Below are 16,390 nucleotides of genomic sequence, written 5' to 3'. Positions count from 1 at the left end.
TCTGCCATCAGCTGTGTACTAGAGTTCAGTGTTAAATTTGTCTTCAAAGCATTCGTATTGATTATTATGCTAAATAATGTTTTATCGTGTGGGGGCCATGGCTTCAGCTCTTCCGCCACTGCTGCTGGCTTTTAACTTTAAAAAAAGATTTCGCTGCAAAAGTTACAAGCCAGCAGCAGTGGAAGAAGAGCTGCTGCCATGGGCCCCAATCTATAAAACGTTATTTAGCATAATCATACATTTCTGTAAAAATTGTGGACAAATATAACTCTGGTAAAAGGCATTACCTCCTCGTCCAGTCTTCCTCGCCACAGTATTCACCAATGAGCCTCCGGCTCCACACAGAACTCCAAGTAACTTAAAAGAGCAGCGCTCTAGTCTCCCCTCCCTCCTCCAACATGGCCCCCAGTGGCTTCAGCCAATCCCATAAAGGGATACAAACCAGCCAGCCCGATCTGTTCTTTTTTTCTGCACTTCTCCGAGTGCTGCGTTGCCTGTGTTGACCGGTGGTGTCATCAGGTGAGTGGGGCTGGGTTCCTGCTTCAGCGGTCCCGTTATGCCCTTGGGTATTTAGTTTGGGGGTAGTAGTGTGTTTTTCCTCGATTGTTGTGTTTAAATTGTTGTGTTGTACCTCCTGCTACTGCCTTTGATGCCGCTGGTCCTGCTTTAGCGGACTTTCAGTGGCGTTCGTCTTGTTTTTGTGCCTGTGTCGTTCGGTGACACTGACGATCCCTTGTGGTCTGCTTCGTTTCCCGGCCGCGCGTCCTGCTCAGTGGACGTAGCGCGGCCGGATGCCTTTGATCTGGGGGCCCGAGGCTCCCGGTCTCATTAATTACCTGCTATTCATGGCGCGTGTGCGTGCTGTGGGGGCGGGTGACTCCCGTGGGCATTTCTTTAACGGCTTCTTCGTGGTGAGTTCCTTGTGGTTCACCTCTGTCTCGGTCCTCGCTTGCTGGGTATGTGACCATGCGCGCGGCTGTTTCTCCTCCCTTTATGGTTGGTTTGTCTGCTTACGGGTTCTGGCTGGTTTGGTTACCTAGCAACCCCGGGGCCTTTTAAGCCTGGCGTGTGTCTTCTCCTCTGCCTGTGTTGTCTTCGTGCGTTCACTGGTGTGTTGCTGTTATGGAGAGTGGTTCAGTTCCTGAGTCTGCTCCTGGGGCTTCTGGTTCTGGTATCCAGATCCCGTCTATGGATGTGTTACAGCAGCTGATCAATTCTGCTGTGGCTGCTGCTCTGCTAAATCAGACGCCTGTTCCTCCTGCGAAGCGGGCTAAGGTGGATGTGGCTGAGTCTGCTGATTCTGACATAGAGGAGGATGTTGATGTCAGAGGTCGTTTAGTGCAGGGTGCCGACCTGAAGGAGGTGCTGGGTCACATTAGGGAGAACTTGGTGTTTCCTACTTCTGTTGTTCCTCTGGATGACGATCTCTTTGCGCAATACCAGCGTCCTGCGCCTGATTCTTTGCCTTTACACTCTTCGGTCTTGAAGGTCCTGGAGAATGAATGGAAAGATGTGGACAGAGGCTCCTTTCCACGCTTTTTGAGTACACGGTACCCGCTGCAGGACTTTGATGTGAAATTCCCTTCTTCGGTGAAGGTTGATTCATTGTTGGCCAGCATGGTGTCTCATGGAACTGTAGTGTCTGAGGATTCTTCTCCTGCTGACCCGGTTGACCGTAAAGTGGATGGTGCGGTGAAACGCACTTTTGCGGCTGCTAATTTCTCTATCAGGGCGGCTGCCTATGCGTCTTACACTATACAATCCTTGCTGAAGGATTTTCAGTCCCTGTCTGAATTGATGGATCAGGGGGTGGATGTTTCTTCTACCCTGGCGATGATGGAGCAACAGGTTCGGTTGCTTTCGGATGTCTCCTTTGACTCTTTAGGGGCTGCGGCTTCCGCAGCTGGGTCTTCGGTGGCTGCGAGGCGTCAGTTGTGGCTTCGTTCGTGGAAGGCTGATGCTGCGCAGAAAAATCTCCTGATGAAGATTCCTTTTTCTGGGGTTAAACTTTTTGGGTCCCTGATGGATGACATGGTTAAGAAGACGGCGGAGGACCGTAAGCTACTGGCTCCTGAGCGAGCGGGTCACTTCCGTTCATTTGGTTCTCAGAGAGCTTTTGGCCCTTCTCGGAGGGGTCGTGCTGGTCAGCCCTTTCGTGGGAGGGGGCGTGGCCGGGGTGCTCCTTCCTTTGGAAAAACCCGGTTCTCCGGTTCCTCTTCCTCCTCCACTCCTGCACCTAAGTCGTGACTGGATCGCTCCTGGTATGGGTCCGGTTGGGGGTCGCCTCCGTTGCTTCCTGGAGTCTTGGAGACGGTCTGTTTCGGACAAATGGGTGCTGCAGGTGGTTTCAGAGGGTTTGCGGATTGGATTTATCCTGACTCCCCCAGACTGTTTCAGGGCTACTCCTTGTCCCAGAGATCCTGTAAGGAGATTGGCGCTTTTGGACGGCGTCGACTCACTGGTGGTAAAGGGTGCGGTGGTTCCTGTTCCCATCGATCAGTTGGGGTTGGGCGTGTATTCCATCCTGTTCCTGGTGTCGAAGCGCACTGGAGATCTTCGCCCTGTGATGGACCTGAAGTGGGTGAATACTTACATCCCTCACACAAAGTTCAAGATGGTTTCCCTTCCGTTGATCCTTCCTCTGATTTCTCAGGGCGACTTCCTTGCATCGATAGACTTGAGGGATGCTTATCTCCATGTCCCGGTTCATCCGGATTCTCAGAAGTTTCTCCGGTTTTGCGTGATGGGTCAGCATTACCAATTCCAGGTACTGCCTTTTGGACTCTGCTCTGCTCCCAGGGTCTTTACTAAGGTTCTGGCTCCTCTTATTGGCCTTTTGCATGGGGAGGGCATTAGTGTGTTTCCTTATCTGGACGACATTTTAATTTCTGCTTCTTCTCTTCCCAAGGCGGAGTTGCATGTCAAGAGGGTGTGCCATGTCCTGGAACGTCATGGGTTCCTCGTGAATGTACCGAAGTCCTCCCTGGTTCCTGCACAGGAATTGACTTTCATTGGGGCTCTGTTCAGGACTCAGTTGGGTATGGTGTTCCTTCCTCCTCCCAGGATTCTGGCCCTGATGTCTGCTGTTCGTGCCCTGTTGGTGGGACTGTCTCATCCTGTGAGCCTATGGCTGAGGGTTCAGGGTCTGATGTCGGCGTCGTTGTTGACGGTGCCGTGGGCTCGCCTTCACATGTACCCGGTGGTATCGCACATTTTGTCGCATTGGGACCCCTGTTCCCTAGATATGACTATTTTGATTCCTATGTCGGAAGAGGTTCGGGTGGTCCTGGGTTGGTGGTTGGTCGAAGGTCATCTGTCCAGGGGCCGCCCATTTCTGATTGTTCCCACCCGCGTGGTCACTACAGATGCCAGCCTGCTGGGGTGGGGTGCTACTCTGGGGGATTCAACGACTCAGGGGGTTTGGCCTCAGTCGGTGTTGTCATGTTCCTCCAACTACAAGGAGCTGAAAGCCGTCCTTCTGGGTTTGTTGGATTTCTCGAGTCTGGTTCAGGGTCACCATGTGCAGGTTCGAAGGGACAATCAGGTTGTGATGTCCTATATAAACCATCAGGGAGGGTGCAGAGTTCAATCCGTCAGTTGCCTCAGCCGTCGGATTTGTGGTTGGGCGGAGTTGAATCTGGAGTCCCTGTCTGCCGTTTATCTTCCTGGCACGGAGAACACTGTGGCGGATTGTCTGAGCAGGGTGTTTCCCTCCATGGGCTCTTTGTCCCTGACGCCTGTGATTTTCAGGAGGTTGCGGCGGATGTTTGGTTGTCCGATTGTCGACCTCTTTGCTTCCCCGGACAATTTCAAGATCCGTTGCTATTGCACAATTATGCCTTGCCGGGATGCTTGGAGGGTGGATGCCCTGTCGTTCTCTTGGCCGAAGGGTCTCTTGTATGCCTTTCCTCCTGTTCCCCTGATTCCGGCGGTCTTGCAGAAGATCAAGAGGGAGGGATCCTTTGTGCTTCTCATTGCTCCGGGTTGGATGCGTCGCCCTTGGTATCCCCTGTTGTTGGAATTAGCTGTGTCTCCGGGGTGGGCCTTGCCATTCAGTCCTTACCCTCTGTTGGGCCCTCCTCTTCCTCTGCCTGTGTTCCGGTCCTTGGGTCTGCGGGCCTGGCTCTTGAGAGGGATTCGTTGATGCGAACTGGCTGTTCCTTGGCTGTAGCTGGGGTCATTCAGCAATCCAGGAGACCTTCCACCCTTAAGTCCTATGCTAAACACTGGGATAATTTTGTTTCTTGGTGTCTGGGTCGCGATCTGTCGGTGGCTTCTTTGGATCCGGCTCGCATTTTGGATTTTTTGAATGATGGGTTTGTGCTAGGCTTGGCCATTTCGACTCTTCGGGCTCAGTGGGCTGCGATTCAGGCGTTCCATGTCCTTCCTTTGATTTCTGTTTCACCTTTGGTTGCTAGACTTTTTAAGTCTCTATCTTTCCAACGCCCCCGTCCTATTATGTGTCCTCCACCTTGGGACCTGCCTTTGGTTTTGCGCTCCTTGCAATTGGCTCCGTTCGAGCCTTTGGAGTCGGTGGAGTTGAAGTTTTTGACACTCAAGGTGGTGTTTCTTGTGGCGATTGCTTCTGCCAGACGTATGGGGGAGCTGGGTGCATTCCTTCGTTCTGCTCCCTTTTTGTTGGTTTTGCTGGACAGGGTGGTGTTGCGCCCTCATCCTACGTTCATTCCAAAAGTGGGTTCTTATTTTCATAGGTCTTCTGAGGTGGTGCTTCCATGTCTTTGTCCTGATCCTTCCTCGGATGAGGAATCCCTGTTGCACCTCTTGGATGTTCGGCGTGCTTTATTGATATATTTGTCGCGCACGTCTTCGTTTTGCACAGTGGACAACTTGTTTGTCAATTATGGTTTGTCACGTCGGGGTCTGAAACCCTCCCTCTCGACGATCAGTCGCTGGATTAAGGAGGCCATTTTGTTGGCGTATGCTTCGGTTGCTGAAGTTCCCTCCCTTCCTGTTCAGGGGCGTTCCACCCGCTCTGTTGCTGTGTCTTGGGCCTCCTTCAAAGGGGTGTCCATGGAGGATGTTTGCCGGGCTGCTACTTGGTCTTCACCTCATACATTCATGTCCCATTACCGCCTCCAGGTTGGGGGTGGGGGTTCTGTTTCATTTGCATCTTCTGTGTTGACTGCGGGGATGCCTTGAGGGGTTGTATTTGATTGCTGTACCTCTGTATATTAAATCTGGTTTCACTGCACGTTTCTGTGGTCTTTTCCTTACATGAAGCTGATTGCTTTGGTATCGGCTCATTGGTGAATACTGTGGCGAGGAAGACTGGACGAGGAGGTAATGCCCGGATTACTTACCGGTAATCTTCATTACTCCGAGTCCTAGTCTTCCTCGCCACAGTATAGTTTCCCTCCCTCCCGGCCCTGGTGGTGGCTTCATGTCTGCGGCTTTGATTATCAGATCGGGCTGGCTGGTTTGTATCCCTTTATGGGATTGGCTGAAGCCACTGGGGGCCATGTTGGAGGAGGGAGGGGAGACTAGAGCGCTGCTCTTTTAAGTTACTTGGAGTTCTGTGTGGAGCCGGAGGCTCATTGGTGAATACTGTGGCGAGGAAGACTAGGACTCGGAGTAATGAAGATTACCGGTAAGTAATCCGGGCATTACTTACTGGCATTGTGGTATAGCCTTTTTAGTTTTAATTAATCTGCGAGGGAGGAGGCCTGCTGCACCACACGCTGATTGCTTCTGTCGTTGGATTCTGATTGAGGCTGCAGCTGCGCAGTGTGCTGGGTGGGCCACGGGTGAAAACACTAGTCATCGGTCCGATTCCGGGCACAAACCTCATGATTCACCAAGGAGGGATGGGGCCAGGATAATAATATATTTTGCAATCGTTTATTGGTACTGCATTACGCTAGCGTGCTACCAATGAATGACTGCAAAATGAACATGGGGTGTGACGGTGTTGGTCCTATGCTGAGGCAGGGACCCAGCCCAGGCAGTTTCAGTTTCTGAAGGTAATTTGACATGTGTGGCTCACATTTAGAGGGGCGGCAGAGCCTCTGCATTCAATTTGAAATATTTTACGCATGCATGCATTCATGGGCGATATCAGCTCTTCACGGGGATGGGGAGAGACGGGAACGGTGGCACCTACTCTGAGATTGCGCAGCCAATTATTACTTATACTGCATGTGGACTTGACTGGAGTGTAGACCCCGCCCTGAGAAATAAATGCCGGTGCTAAGCACCGGAAAGCACCGGCACAAATTAAGCACTGCTTTCTGTGTGTTTGTAAAGCACTGCGCTTACAAATGTGGCTAGGTTGCGCTATATAAATACCACAAAAAGGGACGGCCATTAGCATGGGCAGGTTGGGCCCACACCCTGCGAGCCAACCTTCAGGAGCAGGGCGCAGGAGCAGCCTGCAATAATCTTGCTCCAAATTCGCTCTAAAGAAAAGTGTAGTAAACAATGTTCTGAAGTGTGTTTTCCCCCTTTCTCCTGCCCACCCCCGCCATCTTCTTCCTACCCCTTCCATTTTCTCAATACACTGACAAATAAAAGATGACAAGTGGGGAGGCATCAAATTATGTTTTGCCCGGGGTGCAATATGGGTAAAGGCTAGCTCTGACTACTAATTAACCAATAACTAAATAAAATAAATAGCATCACTGTGGAGGTCATTGTCAGATTGTCACTCTACAGCATGTGCTAACCAAATGAGCACTGATTAGGAGCCTGTGAAATTTTAATATCAACAACATAATTAATATAAATGTGATTAATGACTGCTGTTAAGTTTCGCAACACTTGGAGAATTTCATTGTAAGTATTTGGGACATCAATTGCACTAAATTGGAGTCACCTACTGTTACACCTGGCATCATTGGCGTGGTTTTCCAATTATTTTTTTGACTTCAAACCTCCTGTTTTTGCTGACTTAGTTTTTGCTGACCTTATGACTTTGCATACTTTACCACTGCTAACCAGTGCTAAAGTGCTTCTTCTCCGGCCTTAAAACCAGTTAGACTGGCTCATACACAATTTGCATATTTAATTTACTTTAAGTCCCTGGTAGAGTGGCACTACTTGTGCCCAGGGCCTATAAATGTAATGCTATGAGGGAGCCTGAACCACTAATTATGGCACCAACTTATGTAGCACTTGTCTCAGGCCTGCCATTACAGAGTCCGTGTGTGCAGTTTTAAACCGCTATTTCGACTTGGCAAAATAAACCTCTTGCCACACCCAAATCTTTTGTTTTTAATACATATGTCACCCCTAGGGTAGGCCTGGACACCCCAGAGGGCAGGGTTGAATGCATTTAAAAAGTAGGATATAAGCTTTTAAGTTTTACATGTCCTGGTAGTGGAACACTCTCAAAATTGCTTTTCACTACTGCAAGGCCTATCTCTCCCATAGGATAACATCAGAGTTGCCTGATTACATTTTATAAGTGAAATTTCCAAATGGGAAGAGATAACCAGATCATGTTTGGTGTCTCTGGAATTACAAGTTAAAATCCTATGGTGAAGACAGATTTGTTATTACAGTTTTGAAAATGCTACTTTTAGAAAGTTTGCATTTTCTTTCCTCAGCCGTTTGGTGCTTGCAGCCTGTGTCTGGGTCACATGACTGGGTTTAGTGGACAACTGGGCTTTTAGTATTCATCTTAGACAGCCATACCCAATGGGGAGCATAGGTGTGACTGGATGGACTATCAGTGGCAGGATGGGATGGAGGAGCTGGACCCAGCCCCACTTACGCTTTAATAGGCTGTACCCTGTCTTCACACAAAGGTCTGCACACCCCTTGTAGTTAGTCTGGAGCCAGGACGAGGAAGGCAGGACACCGGTACACTTCAAAGGTATGCCTCTAGAAGCTTCTCCCCACTTCAAAGACACAACTGAGTATACATACTGGACCTCGGATAACAACTCTTCAGAACACTTCTGGCCCTGTAGATACACTGCAAGGAAGAAGGACTGCTGTGCTGCTGAAAGAACTGCCACTCTGCCAGACTGCTGCTCTGAAGGACTACAGCTCTGTTGTGCTGCCCTGCTGCCCTCTTGCCTGTGTGGGAAGGACCCTGTGTGAGAAGGACTAGACCTGCATCTCTTGAACTCAGAACCCAGAGTGACTCAAAGTACTAGTTGTCTGACCTCATGATTTGAAGTCCCAGGGAAATAACAGGTTTCCAACAACCTTGCATCTGCACCTGGACTCTGTTATCTCTGAGTCTACCTACCAAGTGGTGACACCTTAGTTCTGGAACGTTGGAAGTGGGCTTAAGGTGCTAAGCCAACCTTTGTGGATCCAGTGGAACCAATGCATCTCCTCTGCTGCATGGCACAAACCTGAGCAGAACCAACACATTTCCACTGCTGCGTATATTGGACCCGTCGAAGGACCAGCATCAGAACCGCAACCCAATCAGAACCGCCACTGTGCAATGCATCCTCAGTGCAGGCCCTCGCATCTCTTGTCAACGGTAGTCTCGATGATGATACCAGATTCCGTATCACAGCTATGCAGATGTTTGGAAACGATGTATCACCCTGACTGCGCACTGCATCCTCAATGCCAGACTTCACATCACAGGCCCCATCAATGGGATCATCGACGATGATGCAGGCTCTCACAGGAGAGCCTCACTGCGTCTCGGGGCCAAAGCTTCGCTTCGGCTGGGTGACGCATCTTCGACTCGGATCCCCGTAATGCTCCGCAAACCAGTATTTAAGGTACCCAGTTCTGCGGGTCTAACTGGGTCCTTATAGCCGGCTCACGCTCCATCACAGTCAGCCTGAAATCGTGACTTTATCCCAGTCCAGTGCATCTAGATAGCCACAGCTGGTGAGTTGTACTTTTTGGCACTATTTTGACCCAGATCTCTGGGTCTACTGATTAGATATTTGTGGTTTTGGTCTTGTTTTATTTATTAAAGAACGTTAATATCTTGATGTGGGATCCTTTTTGAGTGGTGTTGTCACTCTATTACTATTTTAAGTGTTGCCCAAATACTTTACAAATTGCCCCTAAATTAAGGCTGATTGCTCTATGCCAAGCTACCAGATGGTTGAGCACAGGTTAATTTAGGTTTGACAAGGGATCACACCCCAGTCAACCAACAGCACAATTTCCCACACCTAAAATTAAGTGTTCAGTCATAGTTAGATTAATTATTTGATTTTGGATTAAAGTTAGCCTTGAATTATACTGTATTCAAAACATTCCTTACACACTTTGATACCTTAGAAAAATCCATGAGACAATGTATTGCAAAAGATAATGGTATTCAATAGAAACAAACCAGGTAACATTTGCTGGTTTCCATTAATGCATAGCTTTGTATACGACTGTGCAAAGGAAATCTTAGAAAGGTAGTGGATGGAATATAATATGAAAATAAAAGAGGATGTAAAATATAAATGCATTTTATAGAAAGACTTTGTAACAAGAAGAATGATAAATGTTGGCATTATCATTGTCTCCTTATCCCATGCAACCAAGCAGAAATATTAAAACGTATTTTTAGGAAAAGTCGGCATGCTAGTCTTACTTTCGCTGTTTTTTCTCCAGTTCATGGTTGCGGATTTGTTGACTCTCCATTAGCACCCGTGTGTCTTCCAGGTCAGAGGTCAAATGTTTGCATTTTCTTTTTGAATGCTGAGCTGTCCTTTTTGCTTCCTCGTAGGCACTCTGTACTTTGCTGAGCTGTGAGAAAAACAAAGGTGAGCATAGATTAATTAAATGTAACTTTGTCATATATTATGTTTCAGTGGTACTAAATTTGCAATCTCACTTAAGTCAGATGTACTCCAGGAGATTGATTAAACTATTGTTCTATACTAAAAGGTGAAAAACGTTTATATCAAGAGGATATACATGTTCTCTTATTGGACATTTCATAATCTATGGGGTACAGTAACCCCTGCCATATATTACAAGGATATTGTAAGTGAGTGAAGAGTTCCATGACCGTATGGAGAAAAGAGGCCAAAGGCTGAGTTCCTTTATAAGGTCATTGAACTCTGAGGTGACTTGTGATATTCTTATAATGTAAAGCAGGGGATACTTTATTCCTTATAATACATGCTTACACTATAACTCTTCCAACAAACCCTTTATATCCTGAGTGTTGCACTCTTTCAAATGAAAAACATAGGATATTTCTATACATTAAGAATAAAATTAGAACCCCTATTGCAAAACTAAACTCCAAAAAGAAGTTAAAGAATGTATTGCAGAAAGATATTAGAATCAGTTTAGTAAGAGTCAGATTTAAAAAATATCATTGTAACTTAAAATGCATAGAAACATGGAGGAAGAGTCTATCTTTCCTATAATTACCTAAAGCATTCAACAAATAAATATGTTGTCATAAATATCTCCTTTTTGATTATTACTGTTTATTCGACTTGGCCCTCTATTCAGGGTCCTCTCAAAACCTTTTGTCTGAACCTTCCGATTTCCTGAACCTGTTTATGTTCGCATTAGGACTCTGCACACTTTATCAATGCTAACCAGTGCTATAGTGCTTGTGTTCATCCTTTAGACATGGTAAAATTTGCTAACATCCAACTGGAACATTTAATTTACTTGTAAGTCCCTAATAAAGTGGTACTGCATATACCCAGGGCCTGTAAATTAATTTAAACATGTCTCAAGCCTGCTATTGCAGCCTCTGTATGCAGTTTTACACTGTCATATCAACATGCAAATATAAACCTTTTGCCAGGTCCAAATATTCCTTTTTAGTATATATAAGCCACCCCTACGGTAGGCACTAAATAGCCAAGGGAATAGTGCAATGCATTTAAAAAGCTGGACATGTACTTTTACGTTTTCAATGTCCTGATAGTGAAAAACTTACAAATGCATTTTGCACTACTACAAAGCCTATCTCTCTCATAGGATAACATTGGGTTACCTTATAAGTGATAACATTTGATATCAAAAACAAAAACAAAAGATATAAGGCTGAGGTTATGTCTCAGGTTGTGACGCTCTTATACGTGGTAGGTCAACATGTTTCTCGTTAGGAGTGGGTAGGTCTACAGACTATGTACTACTAGCACTAAATACATGAGGAATCCCTCGTGTTAATTACCTACCGGGTACTGTGATGCCTGGTTAGTCCACAGTTCTGGGTAGCTCCAGTACTACCAGGTATTGGACGAGTTAGTCGTATGGTTGATGTGATTGTGCAGTCACAACACCATTTTAGTTTTAGGTGTAGATAGTAAACCTCTTGTTTGGTCCTGACCAATCGCCTGCAGACTATTCATTTGGCGAGAAACATGTTGACCTACAACGTATAAGAGCGCCACAACCTGAGGCATAACCTCAGCCTAGCGCCTTATATCTTTTGTTTTTACTTAGGGTAGGAGACCCTTTGATTAAAGTTGTTGTCGCAGGTACTCCCAACCCTATTTTACATTCACTCCAAATACTCAAATACACATTCATCTACACACACCAGGCCCCTCACCCCCACTTCACCAAACAGCTGTTGGAAAAAAATCTCAGTTAAAGTGCCTCTACTATAGGGAGCCCGTCAGGTATTGCACCGCCGACCCGACGAGGAGCAGCCCGATGATGAAGCATGACACCCGAAAGGGTGTGTGAGGGCATTATGATCCAATAAATTGGATTCCCAACCTTGAACTACTCTGCTCAGGTTGGTGTATATTCCCTATATCTGACTCTCATTTCAGAGGAACAGCACAACTATTTTGTTGTAAGCTCAACATCTACTTCACATACATGTGGATTCAATGTACAATTAAACGTATGCCTATCCTGGCATAATAAAACTCGACAAATACATGTATTTTCTCTCCTGCAAACAAGAACTGCCCTATTTTCAGGGTGTTGCTGCTGTCCAAATTACGCCTAAACCTCAGCTGCACATGCTGATCACACTCTTTACAGAAATTCTTAACTTTAGGAAAGTTGCATCGTTTGTCATTAACTGTACAGAATCAGCATTACACCTATTGAAGAAAGTGCTTTTTAGGAATCTTGTCAAAGTACCGGAGAGCGTCTTGGAGAAAAAAACAGACCTTCTTCTTTTATGCACCCAAGTTCCTGAATTCCCTCCCTATATATGTCAGAACCATCTCTATAAGTGTTCAATTTAGCAAGATACAACTCTTTAAAGAGCACTAAATAGCAACACATTAATAAGTTCCCCTACCCCCTTAGAGCCCAGGATCACACCGTTTATATTCACTCACTGTATCTCGGCCTTTGACTCCGTGCAGCCTTTCAGCTAGGTGTGTGCTATTGTATACAAATACCACCCATATTACCATGGGGGCGTGGGGGTGTAGGAAGAGAAAGAGAGGGAGTGTGTGTGTCTCTGTCTGTCTGTATAAACACGCTATCCAATTTTTAACCTTGCTTTTTCTTTCACAACAAAAAAACCACCCCTGCCATACTTGATAAACCAAGCACATCTCGATGATCGGGCAGAAGAAACACGCGTCCCTAAGTGAGTCATTTTGTGAAAGTGACCTGCTGGGCAATCGCCACCTGGAGAGGCGGGCTTTAAGCTGGGAAGCTGTTCTCTCCCTGTCCTTGAGTGATTGTTGTTTGCAGAAGCAGTAATGTGTCACTTCTGAAACAATAACGCCAAGGACTACAATGCAGAAATTAGTTGCTTTTTCGAAAAAGCACGCCAGTATTGATATACACATATAGCCCGTATTCTTCTCCCTCAAATGATCCCACTCTCCTCCGCAGCAGCAATCAATAAGCAAGGTCAGGCAGAAGGGATAATGGATTCCGAGCATGAACATCATTAGCGGAATATGCTTTGAGCACACTTCATTTCCCTGTGAAAAGGTGGCCCAGTCATGTCATTCTTTCAGTGCCTGACTTTCCAATCAGACTGTTCTTCTTGCATCGCTTGAAAGAGTAAAAATCATACCTTTAACATAATGAAAGGGCACAGATGTTGTACAATTTAATTTGTACGAAAAATACCTGGGAAAAAAACCTAGGAAATGATTTTTTTTTAAATGAGCACCTTGAGACAGGGCTGCTGGAGGCGGAGCCTTGGATTAAAATTCGTAGTTAAAAAAACAGAAGGAAAAGAAATGGTTGAGCACACCCTAACCCATACTGGCGTTCCCTCACCGCCCCACATGCTAGCTGTTTTGTTGATGCTGACACCACTGTAAAGCCCTCATCGTGTACAGAGCCTGTTTGCTCAGGAGCTTTTGTTTACGCTCTATAAGTCACATATACGGTGTAGCCAATTCAGGGGCACACTATGCAGTCATCTAGAGCAGCAAGTCAAGTGGGGCAGCACATTAGAGAGAAAAAAATTGAATAAACAAAAATGTAAATGAATAAACTGAGGAGGACCGAAAGCATTGGCCTCCCAGAGAACCAGCTGCTGGCAGACCGTCCAGAGTAGCCTCTGCACATGCAAACATGAACACTTCATCTGAGATCACGCTACATTCTCTATCATGTGTGCGACTACTTTACAACTGGGGTCAGATAACGGTGATCACCTTAGGATGGGAATAATGAATCATTTGGCTTTGTTACACCTTGCAACATTGTTTTTCTTACTCGGGCTAAGCCATCCTGACCCACTTCAGAATGTGGCATCGGCCCAAAATGAGTGCCAACTGCAGTGTGATGTTTTGAAGATTTTACCATGAAATGTATTTGTTGGAAACAGCCCACCCCCACTCCGCAGGGTGGTGGTGGACTCCTCGAACACACTGTGGTAGCTTGGCTCGAGTGGTCAGGAAACAGGCGCAGTGCTAAGCATACAATATACCCATACAATAACCATGCGTGCATCCGTTCCAAAAACGACTCTACACCGTAAAAATTATGAAAATATTCTTTCTTTATCTTTTTCTCTTAGTTGCTGATTGGAAAAATAAATAGGTCAATCACAATATACAAATTTCAATTAGTGCAGGTCAAATAAATATCGGCTGTTTGATGAAATAAATAGGGGTGATCATAAATAACAGGGCATAAATACAAGTGCAATATATACAGACAATTAAATACTTTGAGGCAATAAATACTGTACCAATAAATATTGTACACCAACAAGTCCCGTGGACCTATAAATATAGTGCAGCAATAAATAGGTAACAACTCAATAAATACAGTATCCCCAATAAATAATTAAAAGTATACAGCAACCCTCATATAATCAGATGACACTTCAATTCTTAAGGGCTGATATGGCCCAGGCACAGCTTGTAGGGTTGTGGAAGGCTTGAGGGGGGGCTACTCCCTGGCTGGGACAAGGCTGAGGCCTAATCTGAGGTAGATCCAAGGGGGGTATACCAGTGCCCTGGCTTTCTCTCTCCACACAACCTCTCTAGGTTAGTCCCAGTTCACCCCAGGCACAGTCAGGTGGGTTTCAGCACCTCCCTAGCCCCTTAGAGCAGTCTCTCAGGTCTCCACAGGGCCTTAGGCGCCCTCTACTCCACTTACTGCCCTTTTTCTGATGTTCCGACGCCGCTGGAGTCGTGTCGACGCCGTGAGGCGGTTCCGGTTCGGTCTCGGCGGCCTCGGCACAATGTCAGTTCTTTGACGACGCCAGTAGGCGGTTCCGGTCCGATGTCGGCGGCCTCGGTTCGATCTCTACCTCCGATTCGACGGCGTCGGGCAGTCTCTTCACGATGTCGACTTCGGGCGGCTCCGGTCCGATGGCGCTCTCGGCTCCGATGACGTCGGCCGGCCTGGCCTCGATATCGACTTCCGGCGACTCCGGGGTGCGATCCTCACCCCCGACCTCCGGTGCTCCTCCCCTCAGGTTCCGGGCGACTCCGGAGTGCGATCCTCACTCCCGACCTCCGGTTCACCTCTACCTCGGTCTCCGACGACTCCGGAGGGCGGACTTCACTCCTCCGATGACGCCGCTCGCTCGACCTCGGTTCACTTCCTCCTCGACCTCTGGTATTCCTCTCGACCCCCGTCGGCGCCCTCTCACGACCTCAGGCGGCTCCGGGTACGACGTCTGCTACTTCAGTCAGCGCCGCTTCTCCACCTCGGGCTCCAGGTCTTCAGGCTACTCGACGCCGGACTCCAGGGAAACCAGTTCTCAGGTCAGAATCTTGCTGTTTTCTTGGTTCTAAGGCCTGTTCCTGCTGTCCAGGTCCTTAGGATGGTTTTCTTCTGTCTTCTTCCCACACAGGGCTATAGGCTGGGATCCATCAGTAGGGACAAGTATCAAGGGTGGGTTTATGGACCCCACTCCAGGCACAAGTTTCCACCCCTGCTGCTTCACTCCTTCCTCCTTCACTGTGGTGCTCCTCCCTCTTCACCAGTCAGGTGCCAACTGCCAGCTCCAACTGCCAACTGCCTCTCTTATCCTCCCAACATTCTAAACCGCCTCCAACGGTCACAGGGTTCTGGAATCTCCTGGAATGTTCTGGAAGGTGCTGGTAGGTTCCAGTGGATGCTGGTGATGTCACAGGGGGCCACCATTTTGTGCTCCAGGCCCTCAGACAGAAGTTTCAGGGGTAGCTAAAATGGTTCCCTGAATCTGTAGCAACACGAAAAAGTCTGGTGGTTCCCAAAAAGGAAAAATTCAAACAGGGTTTGAGGCAAAAGTGGGACAAAATAAATAATGATGAGGAGGGACCACCCAAAGGGCTGACAGGTCTAACACGCGTCCCCCCCAGCTGAAAGTGGGGAGAGCTACCCAACCCCTTGGGAGTTCTCATCACTAAGGCGGAAATACCTTGAGAGACCGTCTGCATTGGCGTGGTCCACTCCAGGCCGATGTTCCACCTGAAAGTCCATCCCCTGTAGGGAAATAGACCACCTCAACAACTTGGGATTCTCCCCCTTCATTTGCATCAGCCAACGAAGGGGTCTGTGGTCGGTCTGAACCAGGAAGTGCGAGCCAAACAGGTATGGCCGCAACTTCTTCAGAGCCCATACCACTGCAAAGGCTTCACGCTCTATTGCACTCCACTTCTGTTCCCTGGGAAGTAGTCTCCTGGATAGGAAGACCACGGGTTGATCCAGACCCTCTTCGTTGAGTTGCGATAACACTGCCCCAATGCCATGTTCTGATGCATCTGTCTGGACAATGAACTTCTTGGAAAAGTCTGGGGCCCTTAAGACCGGGGCCTCGCACATGGCTTTCTTCAATTTCTCAAAGGCTTGCTGACAAGCCTCCGTCCAGACTACCCGTCGAGGTTGTTTCTTGGACGTGAGCTCCGTGAGGGGGGCTACGATGGTACCGTACCCCTTCACGAAGCGGCGGTAGTATCCCGTGAGGCCCAAAAATGCTCGGACCTCAGTCTGTGTCTTGGGGGGTTCCCAGGCCATGATGGCCTCGATCTTCGCCTGGAGGGGTTGCACCGCTCCCCTACCCACCAAGTGTCCAAGGTACACTACCGACCCCTGCCCGATCTGGCACTTGCTG

General features: G+C 47.6%; 1 protein-coding gene across 5 annotated transcripts in view; it reads right to left on the bottom strand.

The window, feature by feature from the left end:
- MYO18B (myosin XVIIIB) overlaps positions 1-16,390 on the bottom strand; it is a 1,573,426-nt gene that overhangs the window by 575,453 nt on the left and 981,583 nt on the right. For all 5 annotated transcript variants that reach the window (XM_085634174.1, XM_085634172.1, XM_085634173.1 and 2 more), the window contains one exon: positions 9,527-9,681. In XM_085634174.1, the coding sequence (XP_085490300.1) occupies positions 9,527-9,681 (155 nt within the window). The remainder of the gene's footprint in view (positions 1-9,526; positions 9,682-16,390) is intronic.

The sequence above is a fragment of the Triturus cristatus genome, chromosome 11, assembly GCF_964204655.1.
Source record: "Triturus cristatus chromosome 11, aTriCri1.1, whole genome shotgun sequence".
Classification (NCBI taxonomy): Eukaryota; Metazoa; Chordata; class Amphibia; order Caudata; family Salamandridae; genus Triturus; species Triturus cristatus.
The sequence above is the reverse complement of the archived record's forward strand: the minus strand, read 5'-3'. Positions and strand labels throughout refer to the sequence as shown.